Here is a 20,192-nt window from a genome sequence, read left to right on the forward strand (position 1 = left end):
GGCTTTTTGATTAAAAAAAACAACACATTATCCTGTAATTTATCTTACCTATAATAATGACTCCCATTTAATGAATTATTTAAATTTTGAACTATTAATTTAAGAGACCCCTAAATTATTAAATGAAGGAAACTTACAAACAAAAAAAGGTAGGAAATCACTGCATGGAAGTATCTCTCAGGCTGGGAGTTGCCACCATGAACATTTGAAGGCCTTCATAAATGACACGTTGTTAAATCAGCACATCCTTTGTCAGACTATAACCTGGCTGGTTTTCTTCAGTTACTCTAATCCCTTGATGGCTGGAACCTTGATTACCGAGTTATATTGTCATTTAGCTCTTCTAACAACGCTGGAAAATAAAGTCAGAAGACTAGGGTAAATTCTTAAGTTTAGCTCATGTTGAAATAAAAAAACTGAAGGATCTAAGTCTGAATGTTTAGAACAGACAGGGTGTTTGTAAAATGTAATTTCTTTGTAGCACTTATTTTTGCTTAAAAGAGTTTGGACCACTATTTTGGTTTTGTTAAAATGTCCATGAAAAAAATGTTTACAGAAAACATCAAACCTGTGCAAAAAATAACAGTGTAATGAACCTCTGTCCAGCTTCAAAACCTGTCATCAATTGGCCTCAAAAATACAACTCGTTTCCACCTAGGTAGGAAGAACTCGGGCCTGTTTCCATTTTGTTGCTCCTGCCCACAGTCACAAAGCTTGGTCTACTGTGTAAGTAGCCACCCATGGGAGCTTCACTGTTCACTGGCCTTATCAGGGCAGAGTTGACACTTTCCAGGTCTCTGAAACACATTCCATTTTCCCAGTATTTTATTGTTGATCTTCTAAGGAGCCTCTGTAGACATTTTTTTCCTAACTGCCTCTCTCCATATAATTTTGATACCACAGATATACTCTATATTTGCTTATGTACTAAACCGTAACTATATCTGTGCTTTGTACACAATAGATGAAAACCAATTTTCACCCCTTTGGGTGTGATATTGCCCTCGTTGAGAATGCATAGCTTTATAGTAATAAATTTATAATTATTTAACATCTTACAGCACTTAAAATTTTTCTTTAGTTTATAATTAAGTCTTATAAAACTCATGGATTATTTAAATTTACTCATTAAACTTAATTTTTCATCATATTCTATACTTCCACTATAGGGTGAGCACAGATACTACCTCTTAAATCTGCCAGAGAATACTGGCCCCAGGGTTATTATTTCACATTATCACAAGCAACATTTTTAGTTTACTTTTTCTAAAGCAGTTCTGTTTTATGTTAAGGTTAAAAGTAAAACCAAGTAGTTCACAGACTTTATTTTTGGTGCCATAGATAATGCACCTGGACTTTGTTATTAATATTTTTAAAGCCATATAGAAGTTACCATCATGATCTTGTCCCTTCCTTCATGCCTGCAGGTGACCTAGACTTCTAGCCTGATTTGTGCACTCGAGCAAGTAGGGAAAATACCTTAACAAAGCCAGGGCGCACAGGGTCACAGTAAATGAATGAACACAAACAGGTTCCATTATTTTTATTTCTGTAACCTTTAAATCCTGTCACAAACTAGATTTTGTTACAGCTGGATTTAGTAGAAACAGAGAAATCAAGTTCACTATTTTGTGAAACACACAAAAAGGGAAAGGGAAATGACTTAGAAAAGGTTTTCATAAAAAAACCAGAAAAATCCCTCAACAAAAGCTAATCATTAAGTTTAATTCTAATTGGTAATAAGTTTTATTACAATTAGCTGGTATTAAGTTTCTTGCTTAAATTCACAAATCTTTCTTTAAATGTTAAAGATCCTTTGTTACAGGATAAATGGATGAACTCAGCAGCACTTCATGACATAGCTAGCTGTTAGTACGTTCCATAGAAAAATGGAAAATGATTTTGTAAGAACATGATGGCAACAATCTGCAGTCAACATTCTCAGATTTTCCAATTACCAAAAGTATATACAATTTTAGTGTAGAAAAATAAGTCAATTTTATAAAATCAAGCTTTTAGATTGAAAAGCACCCCCTTACTTTAACACGCACAGAGATACTGAAAAATAGTTCCTAAAAATCCTACTAAAGAGTTTATGGAAAGAAAAACATGCCCTTCCAGATCTTAAATGCAGTCAGTACTGGAACTCTTCAAAAACAGGTGAGATACACTCCTTCAGCTGCTGGCCAGGGACTGGTGGATAGGTGGCTGAAAGCAGCGGACGTGTTCCACAGGTGTGCTCTCTCCATCGCCTGACTTCAAGTACTTGTCCAAGATAGTGATTATCTCATCATTTAGAATCTGGAACTTGCGAATTCTTTCCACCATCTTCTTCAAAGGCTACAACAATTAAAATTAGGATAGCTGTCATTTATTCTTCATGCTTCAAAATATGTCAGGATTTTCATATTAGAAAAATTACAGCCAACTATTGATCCAAACCATCTCTTTAATGTAACTACTGGAATATATTTTGCAACATTTCTCTGTTGGTTTCATGCTACTATAGATTCATTTGTAAAACTTATAGACCTATTTATTCAAAAAACAGGTATTGAGAACCTATAGTGTCCTAAAAGCTAGAAATGTAAAGATGAAGACCAGTAAACAAATACAACACAAGCTTAAAAAATTTCCAGTTATTGTGGACAGGATGCTTTGACAGACCCTTCTGCTATAATGGGCTTCCCTCATATCTCAGTTGGTAAAGAATCGGCCTGCAATGTGGGAGACCTGGGTTCATTCCTTGGGTTGGGAAGATCCCCTGGAGAAGGGAAAGGCTACCCACTCCAGTATTCTGGCCTGGAGAATTCCATGGACTACTGGGGTCGCAAATAGTTGGACATGACTGGGCAACTTTCACTTCACTTCCTGCTATAATAGAACTGGATTAAAAAACCACACAAAAATGAAAACAGAACAAACTTTAAAGTCTATTTCAGTTTAAAGCACTGCTGATTTTGCCTATGCAAGAAGTGAGAGAAAAGCCTCAGAGAGAGATGCTGCCAGCAGGGCTGGGATGAAGAGACAGCCTGGGCTTTCAGCAAGGTGGCCTACACGCCAAGGCTCTCCACCAAGCCCAGGCCTCTCAGGAAGTTAAAGGTGGTTCCCAGTTGGTAGTAACTCTGGGAGATGAGCAGTAGATGTAAATCCTGGGAGAAAGGCATCCCAAATTAAGTTCAACGAAACAAAAGCTGCCAAATAAAAATCCAATAAACAATGAAACATTTCAGAGTTTTAGATACCCCTTGAGGTCTCAGAACTGAAAAGTAAAGACTATATGATGACTTATTTCTTTATACATTTAGACTAGATGTATAAAGAAACAAAAATGGAAAAAAATTCTGTGAAGATAAAATTATCAATTACTACCAAGATTTGAAGAAGGAAATCAACATTTTAAATATAAACTAGTGACTTTCAAAAGTTGAAAACAGCAGATCCACACTGAGGTGAAGTCAGTTATGTCAGTACTTGGGTACAGCCCAGAGAGCCAAGGAAATGGAGGTATGGGAGGGAGAGTTGCCCCTCAAAGATGTCCATGCTCCAATCCCTGGAACCTGTAAATGTATTACTTTCCAATAGCAAAGGGGACCTTGCAAATAAATATAGTCAGGTGGTTACAGACTTTAAAATAGGAGAAGAAAGATGGATTACCCAGGTGAATCCAATCTAATCATACGAGCAGAGAACTTTCTCCAGCTGGAGACAGCAGAGATGTGGCACAAAATACAATTAGAAGATTAGTAGTGTGAGAAGGACTTGATCACGTTGGCTGGAAGGGGCCATGTGGAAAGCATGAGAAGAGATGTGAGCTAAATAACCAGCAAGGAAATGGAGACCTTAGCTCTCCAATGGAAAGGAGCTGAATGGAGCCAATCACCTGAATGAGTCTGGAAGTAGATCCATAACTAGAAGCTACAGAAAGGAACACAGCCCTACAGACACATTGATAGTGGCCTTGTGAAACTGTAAATGGAAACCCAGCTGAGCCACGCTGTACCCAGTCTCTGACGTAGAAAACTGAGAGATGATAAGTACCGCACAACTGCACTCATCTCACACGCTAGTAAAGTAAAGCTCAAAATTCTCCAAGCCAGGCTTCAGCAATATGTGAACCGTGAACTTCCAGATGTTCAAGCTGGTTTTAGAAAAGGCAGAGTAACCAGAGATCAAATTGCCAACATTTGCTGGATCATCGAAAAAGCAACAGAATTCCAGAAAAACATCTATTTCTGCTTCATTGACTATGCCAAAGCCTTTGACTGTGTGGATCACAATAAACTGGGGAAAATTCTGAAAGAGCTGAGAATACCAGACCACCTGACCTGTCTCTTGAGAAACCTGTATGCAAGTCAGGAAACAACAGTTAGAAATGGACATGGAACAACAGACTGGTTCCACATAGGAAAAGGAGTACGTCAAGGCTGTATATTGTCACCCTGCTTATTTGACTTATAATGCAGAGTACATCATGGCAGAAAGTGAAGAAGAACTAAAGAGCCTCTTGATGAAAGTGAAAGAGGAAAGTGAAAAAGCTGGCTTAAAACAACATTCAGGAAACTCAGATCATGGCATCTGGTCCCATCACTTCGTGGCAAATAGATAGGGAAACAATGGAAACAGTGAGAGACTATCTTTTGGGGCTCCAAAATCACTGCCGATGGTGATTGCAGCCATGAAATTAAAAGACGCTTACTCCTTGGAAGGAAGGTTATGACCAACCTAGATAGCATATTTAAAAGCAAAGACATTATTTTGCCAACAAAGGTCTGTCTAGTCAAGGCTATGGTTTTTCCAGTAGTCATGTATGGATGTGAGAGTTGGACAGTGAAGAAAGCTGAGCTCCGAGGAATTGATGCTTTTGAACTGTGGTGTTGGAGAAGTCTCTGGAGAGTCCTTTGGACTGCAAGAAGATCCAACCAGTCCATCCTAAAGGAGACCAGTCCTGGGTGTTCACTGGAAGGACTGATGTTGAAGCTTAAACTCCAATACTTTGGCCACCTGATGCGAAGAGCTGACTCATTTGAAAAGACCCTGGTGTTGGGAAAGACTGAAGGCAGGAGGAGAAGGGGACGACAGAGGATGAGATGGTTAGGTGGCATCACCGACTCAATGGACGTGAGTTTGGGTAAACTCCGGGAGTTGGTGATGGACAGGGAGGCCTGGCGTGCTACAGTTCATGGGGTCTCAAAGAGTCGGACACGATTGAGCGACGGAACTGAAGTGTCTAATGAAGTCCCAAAATGGAAGAAAAACTAAAATATTTGAAAAGATAATAAGTATTTTCTGGAATTCAATTACAAAGAATTCATAAAATGACAAACACAAAAAGATCTTTAATGAAGGAAGCCAGAAGACTTGAAGAGTATGCCAATAAACTGAAAATGCAGATCTTACAAAGCTCTATAATATGAAGTAGATCTACATACCTTGAAAATAGAAGGAAAATGGAACCAGACTCCTTTGCTTACTAATTCTATTTAGATTCATTTGGGGAATGAAAAGAAAGTTTCATTTGGTGGCACCTTTTGTCCTCAGATGATGAGAAACATTCCCAGAAAAAAAAACTTTTAATAAATAGAGTCTTTGTGAAGCTTCCACGTACCACATTTTTGATAATTTCATCTTTGCCATCATGTTTCTGGACTTTAAGTAGATGGTAGCAAAAATCCAGTACAGCAAAGCGCCGCTGTTGCCCAAGAAGCACAATGATCATACAGCCAGCCCAGTGGAGCCCATCGCCAAAACACTGCCTGGAGACAAGAAGCAGTAGGTAGAATGGGTGATCTGATGCCAGTGAAACCACCTGTGTGTCCCACAAGGAATGATGAGCGGAGGTGTGTCCCTGGTTTGGTAAACACCTCTTTGGGGTTCCTCTGGTAAACTGTTTCTGAACCTCTTTTTAGATCAAGGCCCCAGCATGAAGAATGAGTTCGTGAAGTGTTGGTCCTCCTGTCTAGCAAAATACACACCTGACTTGCATGTTTCCATGAGTTCAGAAAACTCCAGAAGCCCAGCCCTGAGGCATTTCTTAGGCATCAGGTAACAGCCCCTACTTAAGCTGCTCTATTGCAGCTCAGCAATATGGGGATCCATTTCCAGAGGAAAGTGGTCCTCTGTGTGAGCCTAACGCCAGCTTCTCTCCCATCTCCCCTCCCTGAGCACTCACTTACTCGACTGTAAACTCGTGTGTTCCCACAGGAATGCAGTAGACAAATTGCATGGCACTCCACAGTCTGTGAAATTCAACACAGTCATCTACGTGCATGACCCCATTGCTGGGCAGAGGCCCACGCCAGATAGAGTCGTCCAGAAAGGTCCGGATCCGAGTCAGGATGACTTCAAACATGGACAGGCCACAGCAGAGACGCTCCTTTGTCAGCAGGTCCCCCTCTCTTGCTATTGCAATTTGCTGTAGAAAGGCAAAATGTCACAGGCACGGCAGGAAGCTAGAATGCTTAAGTCGAAGTACGCCAGTATTGTTTTTGACTCACTAGAAACTGTTACAGCTTGCAGAAGAGGGTTTTTAAAAATAAACATAAACAAAATATGTCAGCTATTACTTATATGTCTTATCAGACTAAATAGAACTGTCAAGCACAGTTGTTCTTAAGGGAGAGATTTATCTCCTGAGGATATTTGGCAACGTGTGGAGATACTTTTGGTTATCACAGCTTGTGGGTCTAGTGGCATCTAGTGGGTAGAGGCCAGGGATGCTGCTAAATATCCTACAATTCATAGGAAAGTCCCCCCAACAAAGAATTATCTCATCCAAAATGGCAACAGGTTGAGAGACTCTGATGTTGCTAGCTTAAGTTCCTCCCTGCCTTCTGTTCTTAAAAAACCTATGAGAAAGCTTTCTTCATGAAGGGATGGACAACAAAAACAGCGATGTTTACTGTGCACGTCTCACCTGCCAGGTGAAGTTCTGCATCCTTTCACGTGTTAGCTCGTTCAAACTTCCCAGCCACCCTGTGACAAGGTCCTATTATAAAACTCACTTGGAAAACTCAGGCCTGAGTTGCTGAGCAGGCCCATGCAATCTCTTGATGCCTTAGGACTAGGTCTCACCCAGAGTCCATCAACCCTGCCAATGACCGGCCCAACCGAGTGCCCAGCTCACAGCAGCATGTTGCATTACCTGTGGAGTTCCCAGTCTTTCGATCAGAGGGACAAGGTGCAGTGGGGCATACTTTGATTCTAGTCTTTTCATTTTGGCATCAAGTCTCTCTCCCTCTACAGTGGAAAACAATATTTTATATTCTATTCCTTTGTATGAATAACAACTGCACAAGTTTAATTTTGTCAAAAAAAAAAGAAAAAAAAAAACCCAAATGAAAAATGGTTAACATTATGCATAGAGGTTCTCTTTGAAAATCCTTTTATGCAACTAGCTCATCTGCTATTTTAACTCAGAGAACTTGAGTCTTTGCTCAATATTCAAACTTTTTAAAACTTACTGAAAAATCCAAATGTAGTCAAAAACAGCAGAATACAATGAATTCTCTGTGATTATCTGTTGCTACAATCATGAGCTCATGGCATTCTTCTTTTATATATACCCAATACCCCTGCTCCCATGCTATTCTGAAATACAATCAAGATACAGCATTTCCATCCTAAATACTTCCATTATTCAATATTCATTTAACTATATTATATTACTTCCAGGAAGTGACTGAACAGGAAGCAAACTCAAAGCTGGCCTTTTAACTAAAGAGAACTCTCTGGCAACACAGATGTGTGTTCCACCCTGGTCAGAGGACTGGCTCACCTTTCACGTGGACCCTTGGCAAGATGTTCTGGAAAGGGGCTGCGTGCAGCAGGTCACATACTTCTTCTAGAGACTAGAACAATGAAAAAGAAGGCTGCATGAAAAAGTTTATCTCACAGTAAAGATGGACAAAGAAATCGGATGCTGAAAACAAGGCACATCTTTGTCATTTTCTGTAAAAATAAACACTGCAAGCAGCACTGCCCAACAGGAGTCTCTGTGCTGGTGGAAATGTCCCTTGCTGTTCTATCCAGGTAGTTACCAGCTACCTGTGGTGATTAAGTACTTGGAATGTGGCTAAGGAACTGAATTTTCATTTTTACTTACTCAGTTTTCATTTTGATTAATTTAAACACAGACCAGAGATTAAATTGCCAATATCTGTTGGATCACAGAAAAAGAAGAAAATTCCACAGAAACAACTACTTCTGCTTCATTGACTACACAAAAAGCCTTTGACTGTGTGGATCACAAGAAACGGTGGGAAATTCTTAAAGAGATGGGAATACCAGACCACCTTACCTTCCTCCTGAGAAATCTGTATGCAGGTCAAGAAGCAACAGTTAGAACTGGACATGGAACAATGGACTGGTTCAAAATTGGGAAAGGAGTATGTCAAGGCTGAATATTGTCACCCTGCTTATTTAACTTATATGCAGAGTACAACATGCAAAATGCCAGGCTGGATGAAGCACAAGCTGCAATCAAGATTGCCTGGAGAAGTATCAATAACCTCAGATATGCAGATAACACCACCCTTATGGAAAAAAGGCAAAGAGGAACTAAAGAGCCTCTTGATGAAGGTGAAATTGGAGAGTGAAAAAGCGGGCTTAAAACTCAACATTCAAAAATCTAAGATTATGGCATCCGGACCCATCACTTGATGGCAAATAGATGGGGAAACAGTGGAAACAGTGTCAGACTTTATTTCCTTGGGCTCCAAAATCACTGCAGATGATACCTGCAGTCATGAAATTAAAAGATGCTTGCTCCTTGGAGGAAAAGCTATGACCAACCTAGAAAGCATATTAAAAAGCAGATTGTGATTACTTTACTGACAAAGGTCTGTATAGTCAAAGCTATGGTTTTTCCAGTAGTCATGTATGGATGTGAGAGTTGGACGACAAAGAAAGCTGAGCGCTGAAGAATTGATGCTTTTGAACTGTGGTGTTGGAGATCAAACCCTGCAAGCAGATCAAACCCTAAAGGAAATCAGTCCTGAATATTCAATGGAAGGACTGATGCTGAAGCTGAAACTCCAATACTTTGGCCACCTGATGCGAAGAACTGATTCACTGGAAAAGATCCTGATCCTGGGAAACATTGAAGGAAGGAGGAGAAGGGGACGACAGAGGATGAGATGGTTGGATGGCATCACTGACTGGATGGACATGAGTTTGAGCAAGCTCCAAGAGTTGGTGATGGACAGGGAAGCCTGGAGTGCTGCAGTCCATGGGGTCACAAAGAGTTGGACACAACTGAGCAACTGAACTGAAACCCAGACAGCACTGAACATGGTGACTTTGTCTTTAGGGTCCTTCAGCCATCCCTGTAGAGCCAGGAAGAAGGTGTCTCCTTTGGAAACAAAGAACAGGAGGTAGAAGGAAGGGGCACCGTCAGTTATTCCCCACTGAGCCTAAAACAAGGGTCTGAGCAGTCACTCTGAACCTGTTGTTGGATCACAGATTCCTTTAAAGAGGCAATAAAGCCCCACACTACATAGAACCTGTTCTCCAGAACAATGCAATGCAGGAAGAAAGCTTACTTCCAATATCACAGGGGTTGCAGAATATCTAAAACTCCACCATGAACCCAAAGATGGTCAAGAAGGGTGCCCTTCCCTAGTTGGAGGGGCCATAATCAAGGGAAACTCGTTAAGAGAGCAGTGTGCTCACAGGCCAAAGACAGGAAAGGAGAATGCGCTCTCCTGCCTCCTACTCTACACCCTTCCTGAAATCTTGATAAAACAAACTGCTAAACAAAGAAATGTTTATCAGAGAATCAAAACATAGTGACTGATAAGAGTTTCCCTTCTGAGGATCTCTACAAAGATGATAGCAAAACTAAGACCAAGAGGAGAAGAGAAGGCTTTCTGTACCCATCATGTAAAGGTCCTGTCATCACCTAACATAAGCCTGGAAGAGCAGCCAGTCAGCCAGCCCTGCTCCTCCAGAACCCTCCAAAAGGAGGCTGACCCCCTCCCACCCCACCTCCTATGCCCAAGTCCAGAAAGAACACAAGTTCTTCACACAGAAGAAAGGCATGAGACAGTGAAGGCATACCACGCAAACACAGACTAGAGCATAATGTCTGTGGAGTATCACACAGCTGAAAAAGGCTGATGATTGTCACCACTTACTAATGTGGAATGATCTCCAGAATATATTTACTGTCAAGTGAAAAAGGGAATGAGGAGATGGGCATGGATACACATGGATACATACTGCATTTTATGTGTGTGTCCAGGAAAAGTCATACATGAAGGGACTTTTCCATATTAAGTATTTAAAATTCATGATGAGTGATTACTATTTAAAGGAATTTTCCCTAACTTATCTTGCTGCTAAAAATTCATGTGTATTTAGGTAAAAGATTCAGTTCTCTCTTAGCTGTTTCTGGAGCAAGGCTGCCCTGGACACCAGCTCCTTGGGGAGCTGCCTGTTGGCCCAGCACCAGCAGTCTTGCTACAGGGAGCAGCTGGGCTGATTGCAGGCGGTGGGACAGCAAGGGCCCGGGAGCTGCCCACTTCTGGCACCACACGGAGAGGGTCTTCTGCGAGCAGAGTGGCAGAGTGGAGTCTGGAAGATGCCAGTCCTGACCAGAGACTGTACCCTGCAACTGAACTTGGGCTCCTTGACATGAGAGCCAACATATCTTTTTTGAGTAATCAGGTGTAAGGTGCCTAGTCCACTGGCTCAGCTCCTCAGGCCTGCAGTCTGACTGCCACACCCTGCACAGTGTATGGAACACCCTGGCCCAGGTCGTCGCGAAACACACCTTGCCTCTGCCAAGGTGCCAAGGCTCCAGAGAGAGAAGAGACTGCTTTAAGAAGTAACAAAGCACAGATCTCCCCAGATAGAGCTAGAAATGTAACACAATTCCCACTGAAATGTCAGTGTGCTTTTTCAGTGTATTTGGCCCAAGGTGATTCTCATACTTTCAGAGCAGAGCAAAGATCCACAAAGAGGTAGCATGTGCTTGAAGAAGAATAAGGTAAGAAGCATGTCCTACCAGGGGTTAACACTTTAGTTCGAGCTACCATAAGTAAGACAACATGTTAGAAGCCATGGAGAGACACAGACTAGTAGAATGAGGAAGAAAACCAAGAGACAGACTAACACATCCACAGAAAGCTAAAGATGACAGAGGGATACTGCTGACCAACAAGGAAAGGAGTCTTCCTTCAGTTACTGGAGAAGGGACAACTGGTGACCCCATGAGGAAAAAAGAATCTTCATCCACATCTCACATTACACACAAAAACCAACTCCAGAAGGATTATAAACTTTAATGTAGAAACAAAACCTAAAATCTTTAGAAGAAAATATGAAAGAATGTCTTCATGATTCCTAGAGAGGAAAGGACTTCTTTGAAGAGATACAAGAAGTGCTTGTATACAAGAACCATAGAAAAGAGACTATAATCAAATTAGGAGTATCAGTTTCTCAAACATTGCCACTATTAAGAGTGAAAAGACAAGCTTAAAATCAGGGAGAGGTACTGGGCTTCCTTGGTGGCTCAGTGGTAAAGCATCCGCCTGCCGATGCAGGAGACACAAGTTCAATACCTGGGTCGAAAAGATCCCCTGGAGAAGGAAATGGCAACCCACTCCAGTATTCTTGCTTGGAAATCCCATGGACAGAGGAGCCTGGTGGGCTACAGTCCATGGGGTCACAAAAAAGAATCGGACATGACTGAGTGATACACAACAATATTAGCACTTATGTGTAACACACAGAAGATACACAAGTTGTAGTAAAATGGACAAAAGATACAAATAGAACATTTAACAGAAGAGCCCAGCAGCAGGGAAGACTCCCCGCTCCCCAGTCCTGACTGAAAGGCAGAGTGAGGCCACCTTCGAGAGGGCTCTCAGTGCAGAGCAGTCAGTCAGCGGACATGAGCTACAGGGGACAGAGGGCAAGGCTAAAGGACACCACCACGAGGCAGGCAGTGGGGACTGCGGGTGCCCCATGTATGATTTCTTAGTGTTGTGGGCTCCTAGTGTTTGCTTTATTATGCTGTCCACCTCAGCAGGCATGGGCCATGTGTAACTATTTCGATGTAAAAAATTAAAATTCAATGAAATTTAAAACTCAGTTCTTCAGTCACATGGAGCCCCACTCTGAGGTCTCAATAGCCTCAGCTATGGAATTTTCCATCATAAACACTTCTCCTGGCAGCAGCCTTAGACATTATGTGTATATCATATATGTTCATTTAGACGCAGTAAATACTATATAGTAAGACATTCTTACAATGTTCACACAGTAAAACATTCTTAAATGAACTACTGCATTTTTGTTTTTTTCAATTGTAGGAAACAAATTCAAATTAGAGTCTAAATAACCATGAAAGCAAGAGAGTTCCAGAAAAACATCTATTTCTACTTTACTGACTATGCCAAAGCCTTTGACTATGTGGATCACAATAAACTGTGGAAAATTCTGAAAGACATGGGAATACCAGACCACCTGACCTGTCTCTTAAGAAACCTGTATGCAGGTCAGGAAGCAACAGTTAGAACTGGACATAGAACAATAGACTGGTTCCAAATAGGAAAAGAAGTACATCAAGGCTGTATATTGTCACCCTGCTGATTTAACTTATATGCAGAGTACATCATGAGAAACACTGGGCTGGAAGAAACACAAGCTGGAATCAAGATTGCCGGGAGAAATATCAATAACCTCAAATATGCAGATGACACCACCCTTATGGCAGAAAGTGAAGAAGAACTAAAGACCCTCTTGATGAAAATGAAAGAGGAGAGTGAAAAAGTTGGCTTAAAGCTCAACGTTCAGAAAACTAAGGTCATGGCATCTGGTCCCATCACTTCATGGGAAATAGATGGGGAAACAGTGGAAACAGTGTCAGACTTTATTTTGGGGGGCTCCAAAATCACTGCTGATGGTGATTGCAGCCATGAAATTAAAAGATGCTTACTCCTTGGAAGGAAGGTTATGACCAACCTAGATAGCATGTTGAAAAGCAGAGACATTACTTTGCCAACAAAGGTCCGTCTAGTCAAGGCTATGGTTTTTCCAGTAGTCACGTTATGGATGTGAGAGTTGGATGGTGAAAAAAGCTGAGTGCCGAAGAATTGATGGTTTTGAACTGTAGTGTTGGAGAAGACTCTTGAGAGTCCCTTGAACTGCAAGAAGATCTAACCAGTCCATCCTAAAGATCAGTCCTGGGTGTTCATTGGAAGGACTGATGTTGAAGCTGAAACTCCAATACTTTGACCACCTCATGCAAAGAGTTGACTCACTGGAAAAGACCCTGATGCTAGGAAGGATTGGGGGCAGGAGGAGAAGGCGATGACAGAGGATGAGATGGCTGGATGGCATCACCGACTCGATGGACATGGGTTTGGGTAGACTCCGGGAGTTGGTGATGGACAGGGAGGCGACTGAACTGAACTGAACCATGAAAAAAAGAAAAGTGCTTTACAACACTTGCTCTCCTTCCCCCATTAAATAACAGCACTAAATCAAGCCTCTAAAGAATGGCCTCTTCTGTCATCCGTGAGGTGGAAGTGGCTTGGCAGGATGTGGGACATGGCAGCGCTGGGCACTCACCAGGCTTTGCTCTATGAGCAGGCAGAAGAGCACAGCGTTGCCCACCTCCCGCAGGTTCTGGAAGCACACCGTCTTCAGCTCTGCATACTCAACTATGTCCTTCAACTGGTGGTGGAAGAACTCCAGGATGCCTGTAGTGGAAGAGAAGGAATGTGGGGCTGGGGGAGGCTAGAGGGGCGGGAGCATGACAGTGTGCAGCCTGGGGTCCACAGCCAGAGCCCCCGTGCAGAAGCACGCTCCGACACTGCCATCCTGCCCACCAAGGAGATGGCCACGTCTCCTGTTCCACCGCCTGGATCCTGGTCCTCAGCTCCAAAGCCTGTCAACCTAGTCCAGGCACAGCCTGTTTTTCTGTGCTTTGCAGATATTGTGTTATTTTTACAAATTGAAGGTCTGTGGCACTCCTGTGTCAAGCAAATCTATAGGTGTCATTTTCCCCATAGCATCTGTTCACTTCATGTCTCTGTATCAGATTTTGATAATTCCTGCAATATTTTAAATTTTTCACTATTATTGTATTTGTCATGGTGATCTGGGATCTTTGATTTTATTATTGCAAAAAGATCACAACTTGCTAAAGGTTCAGATGATGGTTAGCATTTTTTAGCAATGACGTGTTTTAAATTAAGATACTTAGTTTTATTTATTTATTTATAGCTGTGCTGGGTCTTCATTGCTGCACTCAGGCTTTCTCTAGTTGTAGCAAGCAGGGAATACTCTTCATTGAGGTGTGCAGGCTTCTCATTCTGGTGGCTTTTCTTTTTCTGGAGCATGGGCTCCAGAGTGAGGGCTCAGCAGTTGTGGCACACTGTCTTAGTTGTTTCAGGGCATGTGGGATCTTCCTGGACCAGGGATCAAATCCATGTCCCCTCCATTGGCAGGCGGATTCTTTACCACTGGACCACCAGGGAAGTCCAAGATATGTATGTTTTAAAAGGCGTATCTTGTGTTACTGCACACTTAATAGACTATAGCATAATACAAACATAACTTTATATGCATCAGGAAATAAAAAAAATTCATATGGCTTGCTTTATTGTGATAATTTGCAGCTGGTTGGAACCAGATCTGCAACATCTCTGAGGTCTGTGTATACCTTCAGAGGAGGCATCATGTTGCGATAAATGAGCAACACCACACTCATCTCCAGCAGAGGTAGAAAAGGTATTTGATAAAATTCAAAATCCCTTCACAGGCATAGAAGGGAATGTATTTAATCTGATAAAGGACATCTACAAAAACCCTGTAGCTAACACCATACTCAGTGGTGAATCTGCATGCCTTCTCCCCGAGCTCCAGAGAAAGACAACACATCTTCACCACTCTCCTGGAAGTTCTGGATGCTGTCATAAGGCAGGAAAAGACACGAAGCATAAAGTCTAGGAAGCACTCTATCCATTCAATGCTGACACAGTCAAAATCCCCAAGCTGACTCCAGAATTTATAGTCATACTGAAGACTCAGAACAGGGAAAACAACACTGAGAAAAATGCTGGATACTTAAGAGATTTCAAACTTCTCATCCCATCAGGTCAGGCCCTGAGTGCTGTTCCACAATGACCCCACAGCCCTGCCTGCCTGAGACCATCCTTTCCTCTTGGTGGCCCACCCCACAATGAGCATGAGCACGGGGGTACTTCTAGCAACATGGCACTACAGTGGTGCCATGCCAGCTGGGTGAGGACATGTGGAAACCAGCCCAGAAGTCCACAGCTCTCCCCCAGACCAGCTCTGGCTTTGTCTTTGACATTTAAAATATCAACCTCTAATAAGGATCTGAGCACCAGTTTTATTATCCCAACATTATTTGTCTACTTTCTGAGATTTCCCTAAGCCAGGACATACCCATGGTTATTCCCTTCCCAGTGGCCAAATGGGTCACCTCACTGTCTTCTCAAACACCAACAACAGCCCTGGGTGGTGCCAGGAACACCCAGGGGCTCAACCACACCAGTCAACTGCCTATCAGGTCAGTATCTCATTGGTGACCAACAAGATAGTTTTCCAGCTTTCAATAAAGTATTAACAGATATGAGATGAAAGGCAGCTTTGTTAAGGGACAAGGGTTCTTGTAGTTCAATTTTATCACAAACAAAGCTCTCTGAGATCATGAAGTTACCCATGTAGAAAGCCCCAAATCCACTCTGGTCAGGCCACATAGGTTTGTCTGGCACCCCAAAGATCACATCTGCCTGAGGGCCCTGCAGCTGGCCAGTCAGTGAGACAGGCCCTCGGCAGGGGGAGGCTGCCAGACAGAGGCAGAGAAGCTGCACTGTTGGGGAAGTGGCCCCCCTGCATGGGGCTCCCCTGAGGCCTGGGCTGCTGAAGACTAGCAGGCAGTTGGACCAGGCCGTGGCGCTCCCTGCCCCTCCCTCATCAGTGATTTGCAAGATCCTGGTACTGCAGGAGAGCCAAGGTGCACAGGGTTCACAGCACTGTCGCCCCCACCCAGCTCTCCCACCCTGCACACCTGCTCTTGGCTGAAAGGCTTGTTCGTTCTGTTGGAGACAATCAGGTTCTGGTTGGGCTTCCCACCTTCTCCCACTTTGGGAAGGCAGATCTGGTCCTTGCCAGTAATTTCCAACTTGATTTCCCTTACGTGGCCTAGGGCTGACACTGCCCCTCCCTGCGCACCCCAGAGAGACTCTGTGCTCACCAGGGGAGCCATACTCATGTCGCGGCAGCCGGCAGACCTTGGGCATCACCTCCATCAGCGTCTTCACATACTGTAGGATTGTGCCTTGCAGCTGTGAGAGATGGTCTGTGTCAACCACTAGCCACATTACCCTGTAGGCTGTTGGTGTGATGGGGACTTTTGAAAACAAATTTGTTAGTAAAATGCACGGTAATGACCCAGGACTGAGGATCACTTTGGCTGGAAAGGAAATCTCACACATAGAAGGAAAGCAACTTTGATGGGAATGGGCAGCCCATCACCACACAGGAACTGGGTGCAGAATCCTCCCCCTAGCCCTGGGAAGGAAGCCCACCAGAGGGAAACATACCAGGCTCTTGACCACCTTCAGCAGCTCTTCCATGACCACTGCAATGCCCTGGTAGCCAAGCAGCCGGCAAATGACCTGGAAGTGCGGAGGCCCCACAAAGTTCCGGTAGCTGCCATAGATGCTCGAATAGGCCAGGTTTAAAGCCTGGGGGCACAGAACATTAGTGCTTGATGAAGCTGCCAGGTCTGCAGTGTAGCCCCATGCACACATGAAAATGAAGAATCCATATCTATATGCATTAGCACATGATGCCCTCAGATGGAGGGATCCAGAGAACCTGATAGACTGCCCTTTATTGGTATCTATGATTTCAACCTGAAGACATGAAAACAAGCTCGCTAAAACAGAAGGAAGAAACAAAACCATATGGCCTTTCACCATTTATTAAACTGCCAGTCCTACAGAAAATATTTTGAGGTCTTGGAATGAGAAATGAATATATCTTAGAACCTCACTGCTGCCCCCATATTAGTGTTCCCCGTCTCCTAAGGGAGACACCCAACAATAGGTTCTGATGGGACAGTGGGTACCAGGGAGCTGGAGACAGCAGCTCCTGCATGGTGGGCAGGCAAGAAAGGTAGGCAGGGTAGTTGCTGGTAATAAGGCCTCCAAGTTTGTCTAAGGACACAGGTGCACACCTGTCAGGGAAACTCCTAATGTTAAGCATTCAGTGCTATGTATTTCACTCTCAGCACTTCTTTAGCTGCACCCTGCAAATTTTGATTTCCTCCCCTTGAGACTTTCTTGCCCTAAGGATCATTTAGAAATATGTTAATTTCAGCATCTGGAGATTTTCTTGTCATCTCTTTGTTACTGATTTCAAGTTTGAGTTCACTGTGGTCAGATAACACTCTGTAATATTTTGATTCTTTGAATTCTGTTGAGGGTGTTTTAATGCCCAGGATATGGTCTATCTTAAGAATGCTCCATGGGTACTTGAAAACAATGTGTGTTCTGCTGTTGTTGGGTGAAGTGTTCTACACATGTCCATGAGATCCTGTTGGTTGATGGTGTTCATTCTTCTTTGTTGCTGATTTTCTGTATACTTATTCTTTTGATTACTAAGTGAGAGGAAAGTTGACTTCCCCAACTACAACTATGGAGTTGTTCATTTCTCCTTTCACTTATGTCAGTTTTTGCTTCAAGTATTTTGAAACTGTTGTTTGGTGCATAAACATTTTGGATTGCTATGTCTTCTTGGTGGCTTGACCTTATTATTATTATGTTATGTCCCTCCCTCTTTGCCCCTGATATGTGGTACATCTTTTTCCATTGACTTGAAGTGAGTTTCTTATGCAGTCATACTTTTTAATCCACAGTCAATCTCTGCCTTTGAACTGTCTTTAGACTACCTACATATAACACATTTACAAATAATGCAATTACTGATTTTTAAGTAGGGTCTTTCTTCTTGTCTTCCTGTGGGTCACTTAGATATTTTCTGGAATTCTGTTGTGACGTAACTGTGGTATTTTTGAGAACATCTCTTTACACAAGTCTTTCAGTGATGTTCCAAGTTTTACATTATATGTTATGTGAGTTAACCTAAGAGCTTCCCTGGTGGTTCAGACAGTAAAGAATCTGCCCACAATGCAGGAGAACCAGGTTCGATCCCTGGGTCAGGAAATCCCCTGGAGAAGGGAATGGCTACCTAATCCAGTATTCTTGCCTGGAGAATTCCACGGACAGAGGATGTAATGTATATGCTGGATTATACATCCTCTTATAATTGTCTTAAATATTTCCTCTACAAACACAGAGAACTACATCAGGACAAGAAGATTCTGAAGACCTGGACTAGCAAGTCTGGTTGTTCCGCTCTGAATGAATATCCTCAGGAGCCATTGTTGTTGTTCAGTTGCTACGTAGTGCCCAACTCTTTGCGACCCCCTCGACTGTAGCACTCCAGGCTTCCCTGTCCTTTACTATCTCCGAGAGTTTGCTCAAATTCATATCTGCTGGTGCTATCTAACTGTCTTATCCTCTCCTTTTGCCTTCAATCTTTCCAAGCATCAAGGTCATTTCCAGTGAGTCAGCCTCTTCATATCAGGTGGCCAAAGTATTGGACCTTAATCTTCAGCATCAGTCCTTCCAATGAATATTCCTTTAGGATCTCCTTGCAGTCCAAGGGAATCTCAAGAGTCTTCTCCAGAACCGCAGTTCAAAAGAATCAATACTTCAGTGCTCAGCCTTCTTTATGGTCCAACTCACATTTGTACATAGCTACTGGAAAAATCATAGCTTTAACTATACGGAACTTTTTTGGCAAAGTGATGTCTCTGCTTTTTAATATGCTCTCTAGATTTGTCATGGCTTTCCTTCTAAGGAGGAAGTGTGAAACCTCTCATCAGTCATCAACTCTCGGGAGATCATTCCATCCTCAAGGCTTATGGAGGCTCTTCTAGGTGTTTCCCTTTTCTTCTGAGCAATGAACTCTGCATTCTGAGCCATGAACATCTAGAATCTTACTGCCTCTCAAAAGAAGCTATTCTAGAGTGACTACATCTGAACAAAAAGGAAAACTGGGATATCACACCTTGTTTCTTATATGAGTGGAAAGCTGGAAATGCACTGACATGTACAATCAGGATTTTCCTGGCTCCGTTCCTGGAGGTTGGCTTTTCCTGGAGCGCCAGAGATTGGTGGCACAACCTTCCTTTTTCTTTTCTTTTTTTGGCAACACCTGGCATGTGGGATCTTAGTTCCCTGATCAGGGATTGAACCAGTGCTCTCTGCAGTGGAAGCACAGCCTTAACCACTGGACCACCAGGGAAGTCCCAGAACTTTCTCTCTGTTCTGTTCTTATGTGGATTCCAGAAGTAGCCATCTTCATGGAGTAAATGACAATAATAAAGACCCCATCGAAAAAAACAAGGGTTTTGTGACAATGACATGTGTTCTATCTGCTTTGCATCACATAAAATGTGTTTCTGATAGCCGTGAACTGTCCCAGAAGAGGGATACTCAAATACTTTTCGGCTATAGTAAAAGCAAATTAAAAAATAAATACATTCCCTATCTTCACAATCTTTAAAGTAAAAGCCCTGTTAATTTTACCAGTGATGATGTACAGTAAACTTACCCTCCTGAAGTATTGTTTTCATTATGCTGGCAAGTGGAAAATTATAATTAGAAAGTTGTGTTCTACTTGAAATGTATGAGACAGCTGCCAAATTAATTTCCTGTTACTTCCTAATATTATGGTGCAGGTCTGTTTTGTTTCTCATCCTGCATATTGCATATTCTCCCCACCCCATCTCCTTCAATATACCCAAACTGTACAGTTAGTGTTTATGTACAGGGAACACTCCTTGGGAGGCAAGTGTTGAAGGTGGCAGAGGACCAATTTGGCAAAGAAGCTGGATCTGTCACTCGCCACTTTGAAAAAAATCTACTCAAGCAAGAACACCTATGTGATTCCTCTTATCTTCTGCTCACCTTTATTGTTGTTGTTCAGTCATGAAATCATGTCTGATTCTCTGCAACCCCATGGACTGACTGTAGCCCACCAGTCTCCTCTGCCCTCCACTATCTCCTGAAATTTGCACAAATTCATATCCATTGAATCAGTGATGCTAGAATTTTGTCAGAATCACACTGTTGTTGCTA

At 42.6% G+C, this 20,192-nt stretch overlaps 1 protein-coding gene across 8 annotated transcripts in view; it reads right to left on the bottom strand.

The window, feature by feature from the left end:
• Nucleotides 1-1,528: 1,528 nt before the first annotated feature.
• The window catches only part of CYFIP1 (cytoplasmic FMR1 interacting protein 1), a 103,686-nt gene continuing 85,022 nt past the window's right edge, over nt 1,529-20,192 (bottom strand). For 6 of the 8 annotated variants that reach the window (XM_081583090.1, XM_081583089.1, XM_081583091.1 and 3 more), the window contains 8 exons: nt 16,584-16,727; nt 16,235-16,325; nt 13,579-13,709; nt 7,778-7,850; nt 7,145-7,239; nt 6,177-6,415; nt 5,609-5,756; nt 1,529-2,340 (listed from right to left, as the gene is read on the bottom strand). In XM_081583090.1, coding sequence (XP_081439216.1) covers nt 2,176-2,340; nt 5,609-5,756; nt 6,177-6,415; nt 7,145-7,239; nt 7,778-7,850; nt 13,579-13,709; nt 16,235-16,325; nt 16,584-16,727 — 1,086 coding nt within the window. In that variant the 3' untranslated portion in view covers nt 1,529-2,175. The remainder of the gene's footprint in view (nt 2,341-5,608; nt 5,757-6,176; nt 6,416-7,144; nt 7,240-7,777; nt 7,851-13,578; nt 13,710-16,234; nt 16,326-16,583; nt 16,728-20,192) is intronic. The other 2 variants (XM_081583093.1, XM_081583092.1) reach the window with 1 other exon arrangement.

Source organism: Giraffa tippelskirchi, chromosome 3 (genome assembly GCF_054371585.1).
Source record: "Giraffa tippelskirchi isolate mGirTip1 chromosome 3, T2T-mGirTip1v1.2.pri, whole genome shotgun sequence".
In the NCBI taxonomy this organism is placed as follows: domain Eukaryota; kingdom Metazoa; phylum Chordata; class Mammalia; order Artiodactyla; family Giraffidae; genus Giraffa; species Giraffa tippelskirchi.